The 22,978-nt window shown below is 38.1% G+C and overlaps 1 protein-coding gene across 11 annotated transcripts in view; it reads left to right on the top strand.

Annotated features, from left to right (window-relative positions):
- Positions 1 to 22,978, top strand: part of ARHGAP12 (Rho GTPase activating protein 12) — a 146,903-nt gene that overhangs the window by 61,328 nt on the left and 62,597 nt on the right. For 6 of the 11 annotated variants that reach the window (XM_043509542.1, XM_038389275.2, XM_038389276.2 and 3 more), the window contains 2 exons: positions 7,118 to 7,381; positions 19,698 to 19,778. In XM_043509542.1, the coding sequence (XP_043365477.1) occupies positions 7,118 to 7,381; positions 19,698 to 19,778 (345 nt within the window). Of the gene's footprint in view, positions 1 to 7,117; positions 7,382 to 17,841; positions 17,983 to 19,697; positions 19,779 to 22,978 lie in introns of all 11 variants that reach the window. The other 5 variants (XM_038389271.2, XM_038389268.2, XM_038389267.2 and 2 more) reach the window with 1 other exon arrangement.

Below are 22,978 nucleotides of genomic sequence, written 5' to 3'. Positions count from 1 at the left end.
GTTCATTGTGGAGTATAATGAGCGGATACGATGATGAGAATGGATCTACCCGCATTTGGTGGGATTTAATGCTCAGTGAGTATATGGTCCAATGGAAAAAGTCTCTGTCCCTTTCCCATAGTTGATGCACGATGTTGTACCGGCTCACACCTCCTGGTATTGTCGGTGGCCGGTGATGTGTTCGATGTAGGTGTCCCTGGACCATCTGATTGTGTCTGAGACCATGAGCCGTGCGTACCGTTGACCGATCCCACAGATCTGCAACACACGCTTGTGGCAGGGGTCCCAAGCGCCCAGGGCTTCGACAATCAGGGCATCGATCTACACTGAACTTGTCCACAAAACTTTTGTCTTTCACAGATACTTAGTTTTGCCAACACAAGTGGTAGTGTGAACGCAGCTTTGTCAGCAGGAGCGCTCCCCTGCTGACAAAGCTAATGCAGCTCACAAGGCTGGAAGTATTTTGTCTGCAAAAGTGCAGACGGAGCATTTCTACATGCTCACTTTTAGCGACAAGGTGTAGACGAGACAAAAGGAGTTCTGGACTTTGTGTTTGGAGGTTACCATAATTTGAGTCATGGGTGGCAATTTTAGTTTGGGGGAAGAGTAATCAAAGTATTTGGGGGGGAAAATAATCATGTGAATGCTGCCTGAGGGAGTAAAGGTAATTGAGGGGTGAAGGATGGGGTAATAGAGGGGTTTGGAGCTGTAGGGGGGTTATGAGGAGGGGGATAAATGAGTGCTCTTGACCGGTTGCTTACAAACAGGGAAGTAGAAGCGGGTGGCAACCTAGGCAGCAGTGACCATGAGATGATTGAGTTCAGGATCCTGAGAAAAGGAAGAAAGAGTAACAAAATACGGACCCTGGACTTCAGAAAAGCAGACTTAGACTCCCTTAGGGAACTGATGGGCAGGATCCCCTGAGAGGCTAATATGAGGGGAAAGGAGTCCAGGAGAGCTTGCTGTATTTTAAAGAAGCCTTATTGAGGGCGCAGGAGCAAACGATCCCGATGTGCAGAAAGAATAGCAAATGTGGCAGGTGACCAGCTTGGTTTAACAGTGAAAACTTCGGTGATCTTAGACTCAAAAAGGAAGCTTACAAGAAATGGAAATTTGGACAGATGACTAGGGAGGAGTATAAAAATATTACTCGGGCATGCAGGAGTGAAGTCAGGAAACCAAATCACACTTGGAGTTGCAGCTAGCAAGGGATGTTAAAAGTAACAAGAAGGGTTTCTACTGGTATGTTAGAAACAAGGTGGTGGTCAAGGAAAGTATGGGCCCTTTACTGAATGGAGAAGGCAACATAGTGACAGAAGATATGGAAAAAGCTGAAGTATTCAATGCTTTTTTTGCCTTGGTCTTCACAGACAAGTTCAGCTCCCAGACTGCTGCAATGGGCAACGCAGTATGGGGAGGAGCCCTCAGTGGTGAAATAACAGGTTAAGGACTATTTAGATAAGCTGGACAAGCACAAGTCCATGGGTCCATATCTAATGCATCTAAGGGTGTTGATGGAGTTGTCTGATGTGATTGCAGAGCCATTGGCCGTTGTCTTTGAAAATTCGTGGCGATCAGGAGAGGTCTCAGACGATTGGAAAAAGGCAAATATAGTGCTTATATTTAAAAAAGGGAAGAAAGAGAACCTGGGGAACTACAGACCAGTCAGCCTCACTTCAGTCCCTGGCAAAATCATGGAGCAGGTTGTCAAGGAATCCATTTTGAAGCACTTGGAGAGGAAGGTGATCAGGAACAGTCAGCATAGCGTCACCCAGGGCAAGTCGTGCCTAACCAACCTGATTGCCTTCTATGATGAGATAACTGGCTCTGTAGATATGGGGAAAGTGGTGGATGGGATATATCTTGACTTTAGCAAAACTTTAGGTACAGTCTCCCACGGTATTCTTGTCAGCAAGTTAAAGTAGTATGGATTGGATGAATGGACTATAAATTGGACAGAAAGCTAGCTAGATTTGTCAGGCTTAACGGGTAGCAATCCACGGCTCGCTATCTACTTGGCAGCTGGTATCAAGTGGAGTGCCCCAGGGGTCGGTCCTGGGGCTGGTTTTGTTCAACATCTTTATTAATGATCTGGATGATAGAATGAATTGCACCCTCAGCAAGTTTGCAGGTGATACTAAGCTGGGGGGAGAGGTAGATATGCTGGAGGGTAGTGATAGGGTCCAGAGTGTCCTAGACAAATTGGAGGATTGGGCCAAAAGAAATCTGATGAGGTTCAACAAGGACAAATGCGGAGTCCCGCACTTAGGAAGGAAGAATCCCATGCACCTCTACATGCTGGGGACCGACAGGCTAAGGAGCAATTCTGCAGAAAAGGACCTGAGGATTACAGTGGATGAGAAGCTGGATATGAGTCAGCAGTGTGCCCTTGTTGCCAAGAAGGCCAACGGCATATTGGGCTGTATTAGTAGGAGCATTGCCAGCAGATAGAGGGAAGTGATCATTCTCCTCTATTCGGCTCTGATGAGGCCATACGTGGAGTATTGCATCCAGTTTTGGTCGATATGTTGCTTGTTTACTAGAAAATTTAATTTCATGCTCATGTCAAGCTGAATTAGAATGGTAACTGGAATTTAATTAAACACACAATAGCGTATAACTAATTTTTATTAAACAAAACAATCTTAAATGTTTTGGATACATAAACTTCTCATACCAAAACATGTTTCACATTTACAACTAAATGATTTATTAAAGGAACAGAGGGATTAACTGTAGTCAGTGAATATGCAGAAGGTTGGACTAGATGATCAGAATGGTCCCTTCTGACCTTAGTATCTATGAATTAAACTAATTATTTCCAGTCAGCCTGAGACAATTTTCAAAAATGCCTAAATGAAAGTGACTGGATCTTAAGTTTCTACTTGCCTAAGTCTCTTAAAAATGAGACAATTTCCTAAATTGCTAAGGGCTGTCCTTCAAACTACTAAAATTAGTAGCTCTCATCCCCTCTTTTCTTGGTTTTATTCATATACTGGAAGAGAGAGGCAAGTTTTCTTGCATTTTCAGCTTCTAGTCACCTTCTCAATTTTGAATGAATTATTCCAAATGAAGAAAATATTCTTCATACTGCTTGAATGTTTCACCTTCAGACCTGAAATTTATTATGGCTGGCATGATTGATTGGTGGTTATTAGATGCCCAGGTCATAGCATCAGCATCTTGTTCAGCAGTTAGGCATCGACCCTGGTACTTTAGGTTGAGAATATTGGCAAGAAAATGAGGTGCAATAAGTGCTTGATCCATCTGCTTCTTTACTTACTGCCTGCAATTTAACTTGGTTGGGGGTTTTTTCCTTCAGTGTCTCGAAGTTCTTTCCAAATTTCAACAGCATCAGAAATAGAGCAACAATCTTTCTGGAGTTTGTCCCGGACTATGGAAATAAGTTTCAATATACTCAGCAGATGTTCTACATTTCTCTTTAGTCTGATGTTGACTTTGATAGGTCCATGTGTTTTTTTGCCATGATTTTCTTCAGAAATAATAATCAGTATAGGCCAGTTCTTGATAAATAGGTCAAAACAGTCAACCACTGAATTCTGTCATACATCTTGGGGGAGAATTAGTTTGGATCGTCCTGCTCTCTTCAGTGAAACTGAAGCAAAGCGATTCTTATGGAAGTATTTTGCAATTTCAACTTTTTCCTTTATTCCTGGAGTTGTACTTAAGTCTTTGGCTAAAAGAGGAATCAAATGAGCACTGCACCCATCTATTATAAGTTTCATGTTACTTCAATATCTTCTAGATTTCTTTTCATCTTCGTTACGTTTGTGGCATTGTCTTTGACAAAGCTACACGCTTGACATTTTTGTTCACAGTTTGCTATAGCTTTTACTGCTGCTACTTTTAATTATTCTGCTGTGTGGGATTTCCTGATGTATCAGTTGTTTCTGTAAGATAGACAACTCCATCTGCTCTTGTCACACAAGCATATATTACTGGATAATTGTGTACATTGCTCCACCCATCAAGACTCAGATTAATGAATTTAATGAATATCAGTATTTTTTGTAACTGTATCCAGCAGTGTTCCGGCAATATCTGCTCTGCCAGGTGGCATATAGCCTGGCCATACTGATTGAACCATGGCAACGAAGTGTTTTGTTTTGAACAAGACAAGAGGGAGAATTTGTTTTATAAATGAACTCTGCTATCTTTTTATCTATGGAGTGTTTCTGGAATTTGCTGTTACTGATTATGAACTCATTCATGGTTTTACTAGATAATGAAGACGGACATCAAGTTACTTTATTTTAAAAAAAAAAAGACTGTTTAGTTGATGGTGGTACAAGCAGATGACTATGAAGTTGTAAACATTCCAGATGTTGAATGTTTATAATTCAGTGTCTAAGCTTGACTCTAAAATAAAGTGGTTAAGAAAAAAGTCATTCTGACTCGCGGAGTACTACTCAATACATGATTTTTTTTTCTTTTTTTTAAAGAGAGAGATCTGTAAATGAAAGGTTCCTTCTGAAGGTGCTTGTACTTCTGTTTATACTAAACCTGCATTGATAGGGAGAATAATTAATACATCATAAGGATTATCTAAATCTATTTAAACTCTTTATTTCTAGCAACATACCAAACTGCTTGAGAAAAAACATTTTTAAAATTTTAAAATTCATAAATGCCTCATAAAACTTCACTTTTTAAAGTAGAAATCTTCACCTTGGATATTTGCTTATATGCAGCAATAAAAATAACTTCAGAAGTCTATCAGTAACAGTAAAAATATAATTGATAAATACTCCCATTTCAAAATAACATACCAGCTATATTTTGAATGCAAACATTTTGAAATTCTTAAATCTACCTAAAACACCAATTTATGACAGTCATCTGTTTTTGTTTCCTAGCATAGTAAGAAATGGTAGACAGTCTAATAAATTTATTTTTGCACCATTCTTATCAGCTAATCCAGATTGAAGATGATGATATGGATGTGTCTGAAACAGTCATTTCACTTTTGAGGAGCATTCTTCATAATCTTTCATTCTGATAACCAGTCCTTTCATCTTTGTGTTGCACTGTTTCCATTTAGCATGTGTTCCTTTCTTATCCGGAAGTTCACAAAATTCTTGAAAATAAGTAAAAATATTCCCAAATAGGGTCTTTTTTTTTATATAACCTGCAGCCATGATAGTTTTTTCCTTCTGTTCCCATGTGTTGAAATCAACACTAGAGGCTGCACTCAAATGAATGTTGTCCCTTCTTCACAAAGTGTCCTGCTTTGACACCAGTGTTTCTCTTTTTCTGGTTGTGCTCCTTCTTCCATGTTACATAACTCCCCCACCCTTACCCCCAAGAAAACAAAAGGACTAATAACAATCCAGGACTTCTGCTTGTGTAACCCACATGCCTTCTGCACTGCAGTATTTTATTTGTTTAGAGACAGAGGGAGGCAGAAATTAATGGATTTCTGTTAGTTTGTGTCTCTGCCTATGTATAGATGTAAGGAGGCAGAGCTAGGCCATTTACTTGAAGTGCCCAGAACAATCCAGAAGCAAGGGCTGGCAGTTACTGGGTAGATGAGTCTTCTTTTCATGAGCTGAGGAGTAAGTTTCAATAGTGGGTAGAGTCATAAGCATTTGTCATTTTGAGAATTGAGCCAATCAGAACTTAGGTAGGGAGAAGTTTTATAAAATAGGAGTTACGAGTATGAGACCACCCAAGTGGTCAGTGAATGATCCTGATGAGATACATGATATCTCCGAAAGTCAGAGGCTGGGTTCCGATGCCTGTGATGACTTTGCTAGTCTCTTGCACCCTGTAGCACAGCCCCTGGATCCTCCAAAAGATTAAACCTTTAATACAGTATATGATTTATTGTACCATATTTATAAAGCTTGAAGTCAAAAGTTAGATTTGTTCCCCCTGATTCTTTCTTTATATGGAAAAGTTGCCTTAAATTCAATTTTTGATAGAGGTTCGTGGATTAAGCATATTTATTTTTAAAATGTTTGAAGAGATTATGATAAATTTAAACATATTTTGTATTACAGTAAGATTTCATTTTAAACAGGTTTATTTTTAAAAATAAATATACTTTTAAATAAATAAAATCCAATGTAAATATTTTTTTTATCCACCCTGTTATATGGTGATGTTATACTATGGGGTGGTGGTATGCTTTTAGAATTATACTTTTTTCAAAAAATAAAAAGATAGTTTTGTGGTTCATAATCCTCTGTCTGAATTTCCAGTAGTTTTTCCTATGAGTAAATGGTTGAGGATGTTCTCTATCTGAGCTCACCATCCTAGCAGAAATTTGCATTTATGTACTGTTGCTAGTTGTAGTATTACATTCTCCTGCAGATGTTGGTTGTGGTTCTGCTTCTTGTATTTAGGACTAAACTTTATCTGACTACATATTTTCAGTTCCACATTACTGTTTAAACAGGTAAGTTATTCCTTTTGTTGACATTGATAAATTACTGTGGTATGCAAAATATTTTGTTTGTAGTAAATAATATCTTAAATCTATTTAAAATAGATTGATTAGCTTAGTTCTGTGACTGTTAATTTGGAAACATTTACAAAGAAAAGGCTCAAGGGAAATTCCCAAATCCCTTAGTCCAATACTGTACTCATTACTTTAGACTGCACTGCCTGTTAGATCTCACTTTCAAGATAGAGGATGAGAGGTGTAAAACAATGCTTCCCCCCCCCCCTTTTGCTCCACATACACTCAGGTTTGGGGGTCGGGGAGGAACCATCAATATTTCATGTTTTGAAACAAAAACCAGTGAAATCTTCCAGTTATTGAATACTGCTTTATCTTTTCACAAGTCTACCATATGAGATCATTAAAAGATGCCATCTGCAGGAATGTTTAAGATTTTTACTAAACTATGTAAATACAGTTTGTGAAATAACCCTTGTGGTTATGGGTCAAAAAATAGATTTCTTTTTGTTTGACTTTGATTTGACTGTTTTAATCGCAAAAGATCTCTCTGTATAAAAGTAGGACTTTGTTTTTTATTATATAAATTATATTTCCTATTATACTTCTGAAATGTAATTGATTTTATTAAAAGAGAACAATTAAAAATATGCTTGCAGTTTAAGTAATACTGAATTTCTTCTCTCACAATAGCCAACTACTCCACCAAGCCAAGGCAGGCCGGATTCACCAGTTTATGCTAATTTACAAGAACTGAAAATATCTCAGTCTGCACTTCCACCTTTACCTACAAATTCCCCAATTCAGATTAATGGAGAATGGGAAACCCATAAAGATACTACAGGACGTTGTTACTACTACAACAGAGGAACACAAGAAAGAACCTGGAAACCTCCTCGTTGGACCCGGGATGCAAGCATAAACAAAGGGGATTCCCAGAGCCAAGCTGATCAGGAGGTGGTAATTCAGTGTAACTAGAACAGTGAGATTGAGTGATGCATGTCTATGCTCTCAGGCTATTAAATTATGTTGCTACCTATTTGAACTGTAAAATTTAAAAAGTAAATTGTTTTGAGGTAGAAAAGAATTGTTTTTCATTATTTTTCTCCTCTTCTCTGAAGGAAAAGCCTCTTTCATTTTGCTAGATGTATGTTAGTATAGTTTAAGTGTTACTCTAATCTGCCAAACTCATCTGCCCCCAAACCTCTGGGCTTAACCCTTTTAGAGTTGCTTCTTCCCTCATTGTGTACCTGACACCTGTAGTTAGTATTTTATTTTTCTTTTCTTCCTTTGAAGAACAATGGCCTTCTTTGGAGCTAATAAGCCTCCATATGACAGTGGAGTAAGTCAGCTATAACTTCTGGGATGTGGAATGCATTCTCTTGTGCATTCTGTCCTCTTCGTGATGTTATGTCTAGAAGGATCTTGGAAAACTAAGATGTGGCCAGCTTCAAGGTCTACACACTTAATTATTCTTTGTGCTCTCGTATGCTGATTTGGATCTTGTGGCATATCTTCCTATCTCATTGGACAGAAAACAGTGGAGTCAATCACTGGCCAGATAATTTTGGCACCTCTTTCCTGTGGCTTTTTTCCTGCTTTGATCAATTGTCCCTTTGCTTCATTTGTATCAGAACATAGCACAGTTCACGTATCTTACAGTGCACAAATTCATTTATTGGCATCTCACTTTCATGCTGTCAGAAGCTTCCATTGCTGTAGAGGGTATCATACTCAGCTTGTGGAGGGCAGGCTGGAGGAACAGTTATTCTCTAGCTTTCTCTCCCTGCACTGCTCATTAAAGAGCTGCACTTTAGGCTCCGAACGTGATCTGCCAGTCCTCCTTGGCCAGAAGGGCTACATTTGACCTATAGAAAAATAAAAATGGGGTTTCCTTAAGGAATATTGGAAAGAAATATAAAGCTGAAATTAAACAAAATAGTGGGGTAACACTACCAAATAATTCCCTAGAAATTCTTATAGGACTTCCTAGTGGTGGTAGGAAGTAAAAGTTAATTTTTTCATATTTTAGTGCTGCAAGATAGTAGCTAGTTACTGGAAAAAATTGTCTAATATTAATTGACTGGCTTAAATATTTTGGAAGTGTTTCTATAACATATGAGTTACGTGCACTACAAAACAGAAAAATTATTTAGATGTTTGGATACAATGTAATTAATAATATGATAAAATCTGCAAGAAAACAAATCTTTAAAAAATTCTCTACGGTGGAATTGGAATGAAAATGGAAAGACATGTTCCTTTGCTCTCAGTATTTTCTTCAGTGATCTACACTTATTGGGTCTTGATAGACAATGTGCAATAATGCTCGTAGTCAGTTTTACACAGAAATGTAAATTTTATTTCTGTAATAAAGAGGATTATTTTGAGACATTAATGATGGAAGGTGAAGATGCCATACTTAAACCATTATATAAAAAGGAAAAGCAAAAGAGAATGGTGATGCATTCAAGTTTGACTTTTTTTTTTTTATTTTGAACTTGATTTCATAAGAGATGGGATAATTACACTGAATATCAAACCGCCTGGATTGCATGCGGCATTGTGGAAGCAAACCTTAACACCTCTTTCCTAGACTTGAATTTGCATGCTTTTCACCAGTTTCTGAATGGTCACTTAGAACCTGCCTCAGTTCAGAACTGTAAAACTCCAAATTGCAAGATTCAATTGAAAGACGGGTTTTGTGTTATGGCAGTTTAAGTCCTGTTTGGAAATAGGGTGTTCTTTCATTTTTTTTCCATCTATATATGCATTTCAATATAGCCATCTCTCCCCTGTGTATAGTATCTATGCATTATTTTTGTATATTAAAATATATAATATTTATATTTATATTATGATAAAATATAATTAATACTAAGATACATATTAGTGTCTTTTAATAAATTCCATGCATCTGTTACAGTGGAACCTCAGCATATTTGTAGCATTGGAGGCAGCATGTCAAAATTGCAAGTATCTGGCAGACGCAACAGATCCATGGGACCTATTATTTAGAAATATGGCTGAAAATAAATAAATCTCTGCTTACCTGAAAACTTTCTAAGATGCTCATGCATATTTTCCGAACTGAGCAGCCATGTACCACTTTCCTGCCCTCCTTGCATATCAATAAGCCAATCACAGTGAGAAAAATGAGGAAACGCTAGTTGGAGGAGGGTGTCACGATTTATTTTAAATTGTAAATTCTTTTAAAATACACTTTTATCTTGCAAAAAGAAAAGGAGTACTTGTGGCACCTTAGAAACTAACAAATTTATTTGAGCATGTCACCGAATGCATCCGATGAAGTGAGCTGTAGCTCACGAAAGTTTATGCTCAAATAAATTTGTTGGTCTCTAAGGTGCCACAAGTACTCCTTTTCTTTTTGCGAATACAGACTAACATGGCTGCTACTCTGAAACTTTTATCTTGCTATTCTAGCTGTTCAATGAATCTCAGAAACTGATATGACTGGAAGAAAAAACAAACATTTATTAGCAAACCTCCCACTTTATTTTTTCAATGCCCAGTTTTAACTTTTTTTCTTTTCTTTTTGAGTACAAGCTTCTTCCTCACCTGTTACTTTGTTATAAGTACTTAATCTGAGAACTGATTTAAAACTTTAGAGTACTGGTGTCCTGATGTAAAAGATGAGGGCTTCAAAAGTTTGACTCTGGGTTGTTAATGTACTAGGAGAAAGGGGAGAGAGAGAAATGATTCCTCTTCCCAGCCTTGCCCACCCCTAACAGGATTGAATCTCTGCTGCTTCTCCTATATTCTGAAGCAGTATCACAGTGGCATTTACAAGCATTTCATCAGTTTCACTGCCTCAGAGCCTGTAGGCTGTAGCAGTGAAGCAGATTATATGCTTGTAAATGTTATAGTGCTGCTTCTGACACTCTCCCAATAGCTTAAAAAAAAAAGTTTCCCACTCAGGTTGTTGACTAGAAGAGGACTTTATTCAAAGTCTTGTTGAAATAGTAGCTCTTCAGAAACCAGCCCTCTAGCAGTCTCCTGACAATAGATGGATGGTATACATTATTTTCCACCCCATCTTTCTTCCTCCTTTCCACTGTCAGCACTAACAATGGGCCTTGTCATTTTGCTCCAGTTCTTCATCAAAGAGCTGCATTTGACCTTTTGTCTTCCCTCTACCTTTGAATCATAATCTTACCATGTGGTCCCACCCTCAGGAATATTTTATTCATTTTTGCTATGAATACCTCATTTCATTGATGGTTAAAGTTTAGTTCTTCATCTTTTGTCATGATCCTTGTGCACTTGTTTTCAGACAATCAAGGCAGTGGTTCTCAAACTTTTGTACTGGTGACCCCTTTCACATAACAAGCCTCTGAGTGGGACACCTACCCCCCTTATAAATTAAAAACACTTTTTTAAAAATATATTTAATACCATTATAAATCCTGGGGTTTGGGGTGGAGACTGGCAGCTTGTGACCCCTCCCCCTCACCACCCCCTGTGGGGTCCCAACCCCAGTTTGAGAACCCCTGCTTTAAGGCCACTGAAGGGTGCATGGTAAACTTTGTTCTGGAAAGGTTTTCCAATCACAAAGTATCCTCACAAATTTAAGTAACCTTTGTGTCCTCGGTGGCTGGATTCCATGGTCTCTGAACCTCTGAGATACTGCTATAACCTGATAATGTAGATAGTATTTTTCAGAAAGTAAAAATTGTCAGATATATTAATTTTCAGCCCTTGCATCCATTGAGCCTTTTCCTGTTTGCATTTTGGGAGCTTAATTATCTCTCTTCATCTGCTTTATGTTGGACATCTCAACTTTGAATTTTTTCAAGTAAGTTTGTTAGATCTTCTGGCCAAATTGCCAACTTTATTCCCTTGAGTCCTAGTGGTTGAGTTGCAGATGTCTAGCAATAAAATACAATGGCAATTTAAATAATCAGATCCAGGGTGCAGCTAATATTTCTTAAGTGCAACATTGGGTATGATAAATATGTAAACCCGAGACTCTCCAAAGAGTCGAGAAAAGTCAACTATGATAGGACGCATGTAACTGCTCTGGTTCTAGATCTTATCAGATGATCAAGATGCAGACTGTTTTCTTAAAATGTATACCCGAATACTATTGGTGTAGAATAGTAAAGCTAAGGCCTTTTCACTTATAGATTGATGTATAAAATTGTACTCTCGCACATTTGGGTCTCTAACTGAAATGAATGAGTATGTCTCAAAATATTAAACAGCAAGCATATATAGACAAGGAAATTTATAAGTTGTATACATGGGAGAAACGGCTGGCCACTTAAATTTTGTCAAAGTGGAAAAGTAAGGTGACTTAGATATGAGGCTTGTGTAAGGTTATACTGAATCAGATGGCAATTGAATCAGCTCATTGGTCCTGAAACTCCTTGATTAGGAAGGAAAGTTTAGATAATTGTACCTTTTTATAGGCAAAGTAAGTGAAAGTGTTTCAGAGCATAGCTGCACTTCTAATGGACAGGTGGGGGGACTTGATAGACACAAAGGAAAAACAAATATAGTTCTAGTGAAGTTTTCTGCAAGTTCTCGGTATTTAGCACAAAAAAGGTAATGCCCGAGCATGAGGTCCTAAAGGTAAGGAGTCTAGAAAGTAAGTAGGAGGTTGGAATTATTAGATGAGATTCATCCTGGGAAATGCATGTTAATATATCTGAGGAAGAATAATGCAGGACAGATATTTATAGGGTGAATATGTTGGACAGTAAAGTGATGTGGGAATATCGGCAGTGAGTTAAATTTGAACTAGGAATGTAGTATGGCAGCAAAAAGGGTAATACAACTTTGGCTGCACGTGCAGAGACATTTTGTCATAGAGAAAGGCATGGGTTTCTCTGTACGTGGCTTAGAAACTAACCTAGTAGAATGTGTCATTCTGGATACCTCATTAGCAGAAAGTTGTAAGTAATCCATAGAAGAGCAACAAAATCAGAGGCTGCAGGGACTGATTGAAAATTAGATTAAAACTAAGTATATCTTTGCCAAATATTTGAAATGGGTAAAGGGAAGAGACTTATTTAAGGTTGTACACAAAGTTACGGTTAGGAGTGATGGAAATGAAACAAATTTCCTTGTGAAAATTATTTCACAATTAAACTCATTAGGAAGTGGTGAAAGACTTGTAAAACTGAACTGACCCAAACAGTAGAAAGTATATTGTGGATGTGGGGGGACACTGGCAAAGGAATGGTTTTGGTGATTTTGTCACTCCGATTTCTCATAGCTGTGAACAGTAAATCTGGAGTTGCAATAGAGCTGTACAGAAGACAGGAACAAAAAGGCAGGGATCTCTTTAGAGACCATATTATGACCACAGAGAATTGGAGAGAAGGGTGAAAATACTTCATTCTTATGAATGTATAAGATTCAGGGGACAAGGGAAATTCAAAAACCTATTAAGAGTATAGATAAAATAATGAACAAGCGAAGGATGATGGAGATAGGGAAGATAAACAGTAAATGGAAACACAGTGAAAGAATCCAGAACTTCATGTGTCTGCAGTAGCATACTTTTTATGGATATTTTTTGTGGTAGTTCCATGAGAACAGATGGAATCTTTCATAGTGCATAATTACAAGAACTACTACAAAAATGATTGTTGTTTAGTTGAATGTCAACCACCGGCTCTTTATCACTGATCTTGAATAGAGTTGAGAACCACAAAAATATTGAAAGGAAATTTTATGTCATCAGGAATGTTAGAAGTTGCATAGGCCAATTTTTTTAATTTTGAGAGAGAGAAACTGGAATTGAGAAGGTGACTTTATATGTTTCTCTTCAGTTTTTAAGAACACCTGTAATTCTGTGTGAAGGGAATAGCTATGACTTGAAAGCATACAATTCTAGAAGTGAGTGAACTTTCTCAAGGTAGTTGGTAGGAAAGTGAGATTGGTTCAAAACTACTTTTCCTGCCAAAATGTAATTGGTTTGATACCAAACATTTGATTTTTTTTTTTTTTTCCTTTTTAAGTTTGATCTCTAATTATCCAGCGAGTCCTTTGGTTTTAGCAAAACAATTGTATAATTGTAACAAAAATTGAACAAACTGAATAAGCCGTTCATTCTTTAACAAGGTTATTTATTTCACTATAGTATTTATTTGTATTAGAACAATGGCTTGGAGCCAACTCAGAACAGGATCCCATTGAGCATTGTACAAATAGAGATTACGGTCTAACTAGACAAAAGATGAAAGATTGGGGAAAGGAACGAAAGAATGCTTTGCAATTGTTATGTTAGCACCATTAGTTTTGTGTGGGATGGGGGTTGGTGGTACAATGTTTTTAATTTTGTAACTGAAATTTAGTAAGAGGAATAGCTAAAAAGACAAACACAAGAAGAGAGGAGGGTAAGGATATAAGGCGGGAAGGAAGGAAGGGGGCATGGAAGGCAAATGGAATGGGGCTGTGGTGAAGAGACTGAGGGAGCACACAGGAGGGTTTTGAGCAAACAGCCTGTCCGCACAGGAGAGAGAATATGAGAATATTAAGAGTGAAAACTGGAGAAAGCAGTTTATCACTATTTTATAGCTCCTGCTTCAGCTGCTTCTGCAGCTACCTTTAAATCTCTGTCTGGCTCCCCCTGCAGTTTCTCTCTTCCTTTCTCCAAGCCCACACAGCTGGAGGGAGAGGTGGGTTCTCATGAAGCCTAGTTATTCCTGGAGTTGGAGGTCTCTTGAATAGTTTTGGACCCAGACTTGCTTAAACTTCTTCAGCTGCTTCTGCCAGATAAAGAATATTTAAAATGTCTTCACTTGATTTATTTTCTAATCACAAAACAGGAATAGCATCAAAGTTTAGACCTATATCCCCTAAATTCCTTTGTCACGTGTAAGATTTTTGCATGGTAAATGTGAAGAAGATATTCCAGTTGAGATCAGTTTGCCTCTGTGATCTTTAAGGATGATAACTTTTATATAGTTACACTTGCGCCTAACTGGAATGTAACTTGGGGGCAGAATTTTTATTGTAGAATAGATGAGACTTTTGTTCTAGCAGAGTTTTTCCATTCACAGGTATTCTGCTGAGATTTAACTGTGTGGTATTTCCACAGTGGTATAGTGGTAGTAGTAACTGCTTGGCAAAAGCAGAACATAGATGCACTAAATTATTTGCCAAGACACTCTGTTATCTGAAAAGTCTAAAGAGCGCTCAGTCCTCTATTTTGGTTCTACTGATACCAGCATATTTAAGGCTTTATCAGGTTTGGCCTATCACTAGTATTTCTTAACTGTCAGGTCTCGTCAGTGCAACTCTTGATATTCAGAACTAAGGATGGACTATAACTGACAGACAAAACATACGTGAAGGCTTTTCAGCCTTAAGTGATTTACAAACTCCCACATCAAACTCCACACATAAGTAATGTTATGTTAAGTTTGTATAATGTACAATCTTTTCTCTTTTGAGGTAGGCATCCTTTATAATCTACAGATTTTTCATGCTTTGTTTTTTAGCATCCAGAAGTGACTCAATAGAGGGCTCATCTATTTTGGTTGACTTGGGAAGCTAGCTCATGCAAATACTGAAGCTATTTCATGTAAAATTATACATTAGTCTTGTACTTCCTTTTGGAGTACACACACGCATCAAAGAAAAACTGCACAGAAGGAAATAGATATGCTTTTTTAGTCATAATTCACCCTTGGTAGAGCCTGAGTGCTGCCTTGTGTAGGGAACACAGATTTAATCCAGGTGTTTGCAGGACAGCTCTGTCATACCTTAATGGGGACAGAGGAGTCTGGCAGGGAGGCATGGCAATGGCAGATCCAAGTGGTTGAAACCACTACACTGCCATGTACCCGACCCCCGGGGGTCGAGAGGAGAGAGTGGGAATTATTTTCATTCACTTTTGAGTAGTTGAAACTTAAGATTTTGAAACACAATGGTTGGGAGAAATTGAACTATCAACTTGTACCACTGCCAAAGACAGAGAATCTGGTGGCCTGAAGTTGAAGGACAGAACTTAATCCTGGAGCCTCCAGCAACAACATTGGACTGCTTCCAAATTCCACAGGTAGGAGGCATTAGCCCATGAGAAATGGAATGAGAGAAGCTGTGCAGCAGAAATAGATATGCTTGTTTAGGAAAAGTCACTATGACCTCCCTCTCCAAGAAACTAAATAGGTCTTGTGGGTATAACAAAACTCAGGTGCACCAACATTACTAATATTGTTTTAAAAGATATAAATACTAGGAAACTAATTTCTTGTTTTGTATTGCTAGAAAAGCTGAAGATCTGCCGTTTTCCTCCTGCTTTACAGATTTCCTACTCTCAAAACCTTGCATCATGGCCCCCATCTTTCTAGTTGAGGAGCCATTCCCTTTAGAACCTGTTATGGCTATGTGTTAACTGTCAGGGTTGTCGAGTAACATGATGTGCTTAGGGTTGCCAACTTTCTAATTGCACAAAACCAAACACTGTAGAACCACCTCGAGCCTGCACCCCCTGCTCAATACATTCCCCCCTCCTCGGTGGTTTGCTCCCGCCCCCTTACTCACTTTCACCAGGCTGGGGCAGGCAGTTGGGGTGCGGGAGCGGTGAGTACCTGGGGGGTGCAGACTCTGGCGTGGGGCCAGTAATGAGGGGTTCAGGGTGCAGGGGGGGCTCCGGATGGGGGTGCGGGCTCTGGGGTGGGGCTGGGGATGAGGGGTTTGGGGTACAGGAGGGGGCTGGGGCCAAGGGTTTTGGTGTGCAGAAGGGGGCTGCGGGTTGAGGCAGGGAGTTGGGGGGGGTTGGGGTGTGGGAGGGGGTGAGAGCTCTAACTGGGTGTGCAGGTTGTGAGTGGTCTTGGGGATGAGGGGTTTGGAGTGCAGGAGGGGGCTCAGGGCTGGGGGTTGTGGCTTGGGGTTGTAATAGAGGCTTACCTTGCACGGCTCCCCGTCATTAGTGCAGTGGGGCTAAGTCAGGCAACCACTGCCTGTCCTGGCTCTGCGCTGTGCCCCAGAAGCGGCCAGCAGCTCCAGCTTCTAGGCAAGAGTGGGAGAGGGGGCAAGGAGGCTCTGTGTGCTGCTGCTGCCTGCCTCAGCTCCCATTGGCCACGGTTCCCAGCCAGTGGGAGTGCGGAGCTGGCACTCAGGGTGGGGACAGCATGCAGAGCCCCATCAGGGGCCCCCCCCACTTCCGGGGCACAACACAGTGCCAGGACAGGTAGGGACTAGCCTGCTTTAGACCCACAGCACCGCCGGCTGGATGTCTAATGGTCCGGTCAGTGGTGCTAACCGCAGATGCCAGGGTCCCTTTTCGACTGGGCATTCCGGTCGAAAACCGGACACCACGCAACCCTGGATGTGCCCCCTCCTATGAAGAGTGAAGCAGTCCAACCTGTTACCAGCTGTGGGAGCTAGAGAATCTAAAAAGGAATCTACACTTGATTTCCCTAGAGACGAGATTTATTTTTTTTTATTTATTTTTTAAATTAGAATACTGGAACAGTATTCTTTATATTGTCATAGATGAGATGGATGCTGGAGTTTTTGGTGTATGGCATATCTGACTTTTGGAATACCCTATCACATGGATAAAGTAAATTGAGGACAGATCGAGTTAGAGATGCCTGCTCAAATATTCTTCCACATGCCCTGAATGTCCTGATCATCCACCTCCCAAGTCCTCTTATTTTTTTACCTCTCCTACACATAATGATCCTTTTCTTATATTTTAACGATATTGGTGCTCAGCTGTCTGGCTGCTCCTGGCATAGCACCTACCCTTTGTATTTTTCACTGTGATATGCAACAGTTTTGGTGGGGGGTGGGAGAGGGCAGGGAATGCCAGTGGAAATTTGGAGCACCCTAGGTTCCATTGCATGTGCACAACTGTTCAATGAGAGGGCTCTGAGACCTAGCGCAGGTACAGCTGGGACTTCAGGTTATTCCTGGAGTTTGGTACATTGAGTTTGGGAGTAAGATTTTGATATAAATAGCTGGTATCTGCTCCCCCTAGGTCTTATGCGTGACTGTGTGGATTGCTAGGAGTTAAACCATTGGATCAGCCCAGTAATGTCAAATAGAAGTATGTTAATAAAATTCAGGTGCCTTTACTGACCAGGAACTTGAGAAAATGAATTAAATTGAAGCTGCTTTGTTACGTGACACATGCCAAAATAATTTGGTGAGTGGATGTTTGATGTCAGGGAATACTAACCAGCATTGTTCTATAATGTCATCTAGCTCTTTCACATTCAAAGTCTTTGAGCTAGTTAGTGATAATCAGACAAGTTTCTAAACACTAAAGATGCATTTATTTTCTGACTTAATGGTATTAAATACAACTGGAAACACCCTTCAAATTATTTCTACATTTTAAAACCTATTGCTAGCCAAGTAAACTTTGATCTCTTTCAGATTTTGAACTATATTCATTCTTAAAACTTGCTTGTATGTTTGACTACTTGTAGCTTCTTTCATCTGAAGAAAACGACCACAGTTCTTGTTACAGCCAGTCAGATAGTCAGTATGGTTCTCCTCCAAAAGGTTGGTCAGAAGAATTGGATGAACATGGTCAAACCTTATATACCAATGACTATACTAATGAAAAGGTACATTCTCCTTTCTTCTCATCACATATATTCTAAATTGGCAGAATCTTTTCAGTAAATTTAGTTGTAAGACTATACAGATTTCATTTTCAGTGGTGAAAATCTTTCCTCAGTGCTGGCTTCCTTTGTTCTTAAATGTTCACAACTTTGGCAACTGAACTAACAGTTTGCTCTGGTGTATATTGTATTGATATTCTGTGGAGAGAGTTTTCCTAATGCTAAATCAGTGTGAGATTTGGGGCATCAGCTCCAATTTAAACAAAAATGTATATTGCACAATTCTTTGTATTTCTGTCCTCTTTGTGATGTTATAGGAATGTATTCCTTACCATTCTAATGTTCTTCTTTCTGTCTTTCAGAAACACTTCTTTTGATGGTGCTGTGTAGGGTTGATAATATAGTACTCTCCCTGGGTCTGTTTCCTGCTGAAAATATAGTTGCTTTACTTCTTGCTTTTGCTTTTTATAACCTTGTTAAATCTTCCTTTGGGAAGCAGCAAAATCTAGTGACTAGATCACAGCAGTATCAGGAGACTTGGGTTCTGTTCTAATTTCTGCCATTGACTAGCTTCGACTTTGGACAAGTCACAATAACAGTTTCCTGATTTTGTAAAATAGGAATAACACCCCTATTTTGTAAAACAGTATGTAATCATTTTGGTTTGTGTTCATGTTAGCACTGCTGTTTATTATTTTTAAAATTATTTGAAACAATTATGAATTTCATGTAACTGAAATGGATATGGTGCTGGAATATGTTGTATACTAAAATTGTTTTTAAGATGCAGAATTTAAATTACAATAGATTTTTAGTAAAGGCTTGAATTTTGTGAGTTTTAGCTGGTGTACTTTTAAGGAGACATGAATTGTCATATTTAATGCTTCAGTTTCTCAAAGCTGACCTGCAAATAAGTCCATAAATTTAATTTACTTCAGAAAAAACTTCAGAATTTCTCTACTACAGAATGTGTCACTCTGCTATAATATGTATCTGTGTGAAGTCCCACTGTTTTCTGAGGGACTCTGCCTGGCTTCAAAGGCCTGCCTGTGTATCTTGTTTTAGGATCAGGGCCTGATGCAAAGAACTTTGCCCTTAAGAGCTCTTCCTTTTCAGTGAAATTGTGAGCATGAACTGTTATAGATGTTGGGTCTGCAGACTGCTTGTCCCCTGGACAAATAGTTACAGGAACCGAAGCAATTACTTGTCAGTACTCTTATGAAATAATTTAAAGTTTGTGTTTGAATAATAAGTTTGTGTAATAATCTCTCTAAAATGGGCCCTTACTACAACAAGCTCCATTAGGTTCCTTGATCAGATAAGTGGTAGGACTTCTATATACATTTCTGTATTATCTTTTCAGAGACTTTTAAATTTAACCCTTTCACGTTGAAAAGAGTGCAGTATACTGTACTGTTAAAAAAAATAGTTTATCTCGATGCTGTGACATCACAGGATTATATTTTCTGGGGAGTTACAACAGAGATGTTGAGAGTGAATGTGACCTGGAAATGAAAACACATAAATTTACTTTCTCCATTGCTTTTTAGTTTTGCCTAATTGAAAAGGATGCACAGTTGGTACATTTCTGAAGTAAATGGAATTTTATTATTTGCAAGTTGTCTTCCAGCTTGAATGCAAAGTAACTAAGATATGTTGTGATATCAGTTTTTCTGTCACTGTTGTTAAACTTCCTATTATCACATTTATTTCTACAGTGGATAAAACATGTAGATGAACAAGGTAGACCATATTACTACAGTGCTGATGGATCACGATCAGAATGGGAACTGCCAAAGGTAACAAACGAAAGTACCGTGACAACTGGTTGTTCTTTCAATAAACGTTCAGGAATCTTTGGTGGGAGTTCTTCACAACAGATGTATTCTTTCAACAGTGGCTAATAACCCAAGTTTAATTACTCTTGACGTTTTTTGTTTTTTTCTGTGAAGACAAACTCATGATCATGAAGGATGTGACATCAGAAATAATTCAGTATAATGGTGTTAAAAAGTCAAGAGAAAATCTTACCTCTGTGCCTAACCATATTTTTAAAGTAGTGCTGCACATTAGCATTGGCCTTCCTGTTATAGTATCAAAGTATTTTTTATGAGCAGTAGTATTGTGTTCACTTTTTAAACTTCGCTCTATAGACAGTGATATTCATCAAAGGCCCTTGAGAGAAACTATGAACTAGCTTTTTAAACAAGGTGCAATACCAGTACTAGCAGACCAAGAAAGAGAGACCTGAGCAAAGTGGGAAATGACTAGGAAGATGGTTTTCTCACAGGACTTTATTAAGCCTGTAAAAATATACTGACATCTAAATTACTAATGAGTTAAATGGAATTCTGCTGTAATCTGCACTCATTGTGTCCAAATGCATCCGATGAAGTGAGCTGTAGCTCACGAAAGCTTATGCTCTAATAAATTTGTTAGTCTCTAAGGTGCCACAAGTACTCCTTTTCTTTTTGGAGACTTTTCTGTAATTCTCTAATCCAAATTTTGTGGCAGCCAGAGACCTACCAGGCTATCCTTAATGAATACAGTTTAAAAATTATACAGATACTGACCAGCTGCTTCAGTCTAGTGATTAGCAGTCTTTTACGCTTGAACAAACTGCTTTTATCAAAAACACTTTGAGCAGTCAGTTTGTATAATATAAATTTAATCCAGGAAGTGAAAGATGAGTTTCTGCTGCATGCTGTCACTATTTTTAATGCAGAGTGTTTTTGACAGAGTGGAATGGTTCCATCTTGCACACTAATTCAGTTTCAGATCTGAACTATACAAATAATTGATACTATTGGCTCTAATCCAAGAACTACAGTTCACAGTGCCAACCCAATAGAAATTTACCTAAAGTATAAGTGTAGAAAAAGGCAGTGTCTCAAGGTGCTGTGTGTTTTGTAATGCAATAGTTTAGAGGTCCCAATCCAGGATTAGGGCCTGATTGTACTAGTTGTTGTAACTACACAGAGGCTATGTCTACACTTGGAGTTGGAGTGGGGGGAGTGATTCCCAGATTGAATAGACATATTCATAATAGCTCTCATTAAGTAGTAGTGTAGCAGTAGCGTGCCAGATACAAACCTACCTGGACCCTGTGGGTAGCCTGTGCTGTTGTCTGTACTACTGCGGCTACACTACTGTTTTTAGTGTGCTAGCTTGATGAGAGCTAGCACGAGTGTGTCTGGAAATCGTATCCCCAGCTCCAAGTGTAGATGTAGCCAAAATGAAAGCACTTAATTGCCTCATTGTTAACATGTGCTTCCATTGTTTGTCTGTATCCACCTATTGTCTCATCACTACTTAAGACTCTTAAGTTCTTAAAGTAAAGATGGTCTTTTCACTGTGTTTGTAAGGAGTAGCGTAAGGATACTGTAGGCGCTACCATAATGGAAAGAATGAATGAATTAAAGCAGTCTCTGTTTAAAATTATTTCCTAACCATGTAATCTTTTAAAAGAATGAGTAATGGTAAATGAGTATGAAATTACCAAAACTTACCAAATGTTAACTTGGTGTAAACAAATGAACAATTGATCTTGTGCCATAATCCAGTGCCCTATGTACTGTTAAAATAACAGCTTGAAATTCTAGAAGTCATTTAGTGTACCAGTTTTCCACAAAAGATCTTAAGACTACCCAGCCTATAATTTACAGTGAATAATAGAGATTTGTGAGTAAAGGCAGGAGCATAATTGAAGCCTCATATCTGGAAAAACTCCGATTTATTAGAAGTTGGTTCAAAATTTACCCAGGAAGTAAAGGATTGGAAAACATAATAAAGACTGAGGATCTGTTTCGGGAAAAAGATTTTTCTCCTCTTAGCTGTCAGAAATGGGAGAAGAAAAGACTTTTGGCTGTTTTTACAACTGAAAAGGTATAGTGCTGAAGCTGTGGGGTTCTACTCTGACATCCACCTGAACATGATCTTTTTTTTTAAAAAAAAGAATAAAATAAAATAAAATAAAATAAAAATTACATATAGACCAGTTCTCTCATCTATAATCATTTTTCGTAAATTATTACAAATCCTTTAGAGCACCTGCATATCACTGGGAACCAAAAATCATCAAAAAGAGTTTGGAAGGAGTTAACTGTGAAAGATGCTAATCTAAAATTTAAAAATGTAAAATCTTCATAATGTATGTTGGATACTGGACACTGCTATGAATGTACCACTTTGGAAGAAAATTCAAACACATATTGGGGAGATAAAAATACTGGGATTGTGGTGCATGTTCTTGATTTGTGAATATATAAATGTTTTTTAGGGAAAGTTACTCTTTCTATATCTATATCTATATCTAACTTTCCCTAAAAATCAACAATTTAATGATGTATCGATATAGAAATAAAATTAGTGATATCTTGGAGTAGCAGAATGCCTCCAGCTAACACAAAGCCTGGATGATTGGAGTTGCTTTGACAACTGCTAAAAGAATTTTATTAGGCCTTGCAAGAGTGTGACCTATCCTGCTATACTACAACAGATGAGCATACTGAATAGGGCCCTACATTATGAACAAAATTTATTATTCTTTAAAGAATATTTTGAAAACTATTTCCTATATCCCACACAGATTCTGCTGATTGGAAGATTTTAGTTGTCACATCTCAGCAATTACATTTTTAAATGAAAATCAAACAGAGTAAACTTAAAATATATATATTTTCTAGGACTGTCGATTAATTGTAGTTAACTCACACGATTAACTCAAAAATTAATTGCAATTGCAGTTTTAATCACACTGTTAATAGAATACCAATTGAAATGTATTAAATATTTTGGGATGTTTTTCTACATTTTCATATATATTGTGTTTTGTAATTAAAATCAAAATGTATATTATTTTTATAAATATTTGCACTGTAAAAATGACAAAAGAAATAGTACAATCTCTTTGTCATGAAAGTGCAACTTACAAATGTAGGGGTTTTTTGTTACATAACTGCACTCAAAAATAAAATAATATAAAACTTAAGAGCCTACA

Source organism: Dermochelys coriacea, chromosome 2 (genome assembly GCF_009764565.3).
Source record: "Dermochelys coriacea isolate rDerCor1 chromosome 2, rDerCor1.pri.v4, whole genome shotgun sequence".
In the NCBI taxonomy this organism is placed as follows: Eukaryota; Metazoa; Chordata; order Testudines; family Dermochelyidae; genus Dermochelys; species Dermochelys coriacea.
The sequence above is the reverse complement of the archived record's forward strand: the minus strand, read 5'-3'. Positions and strand labels throughout refer to the sequence as shown.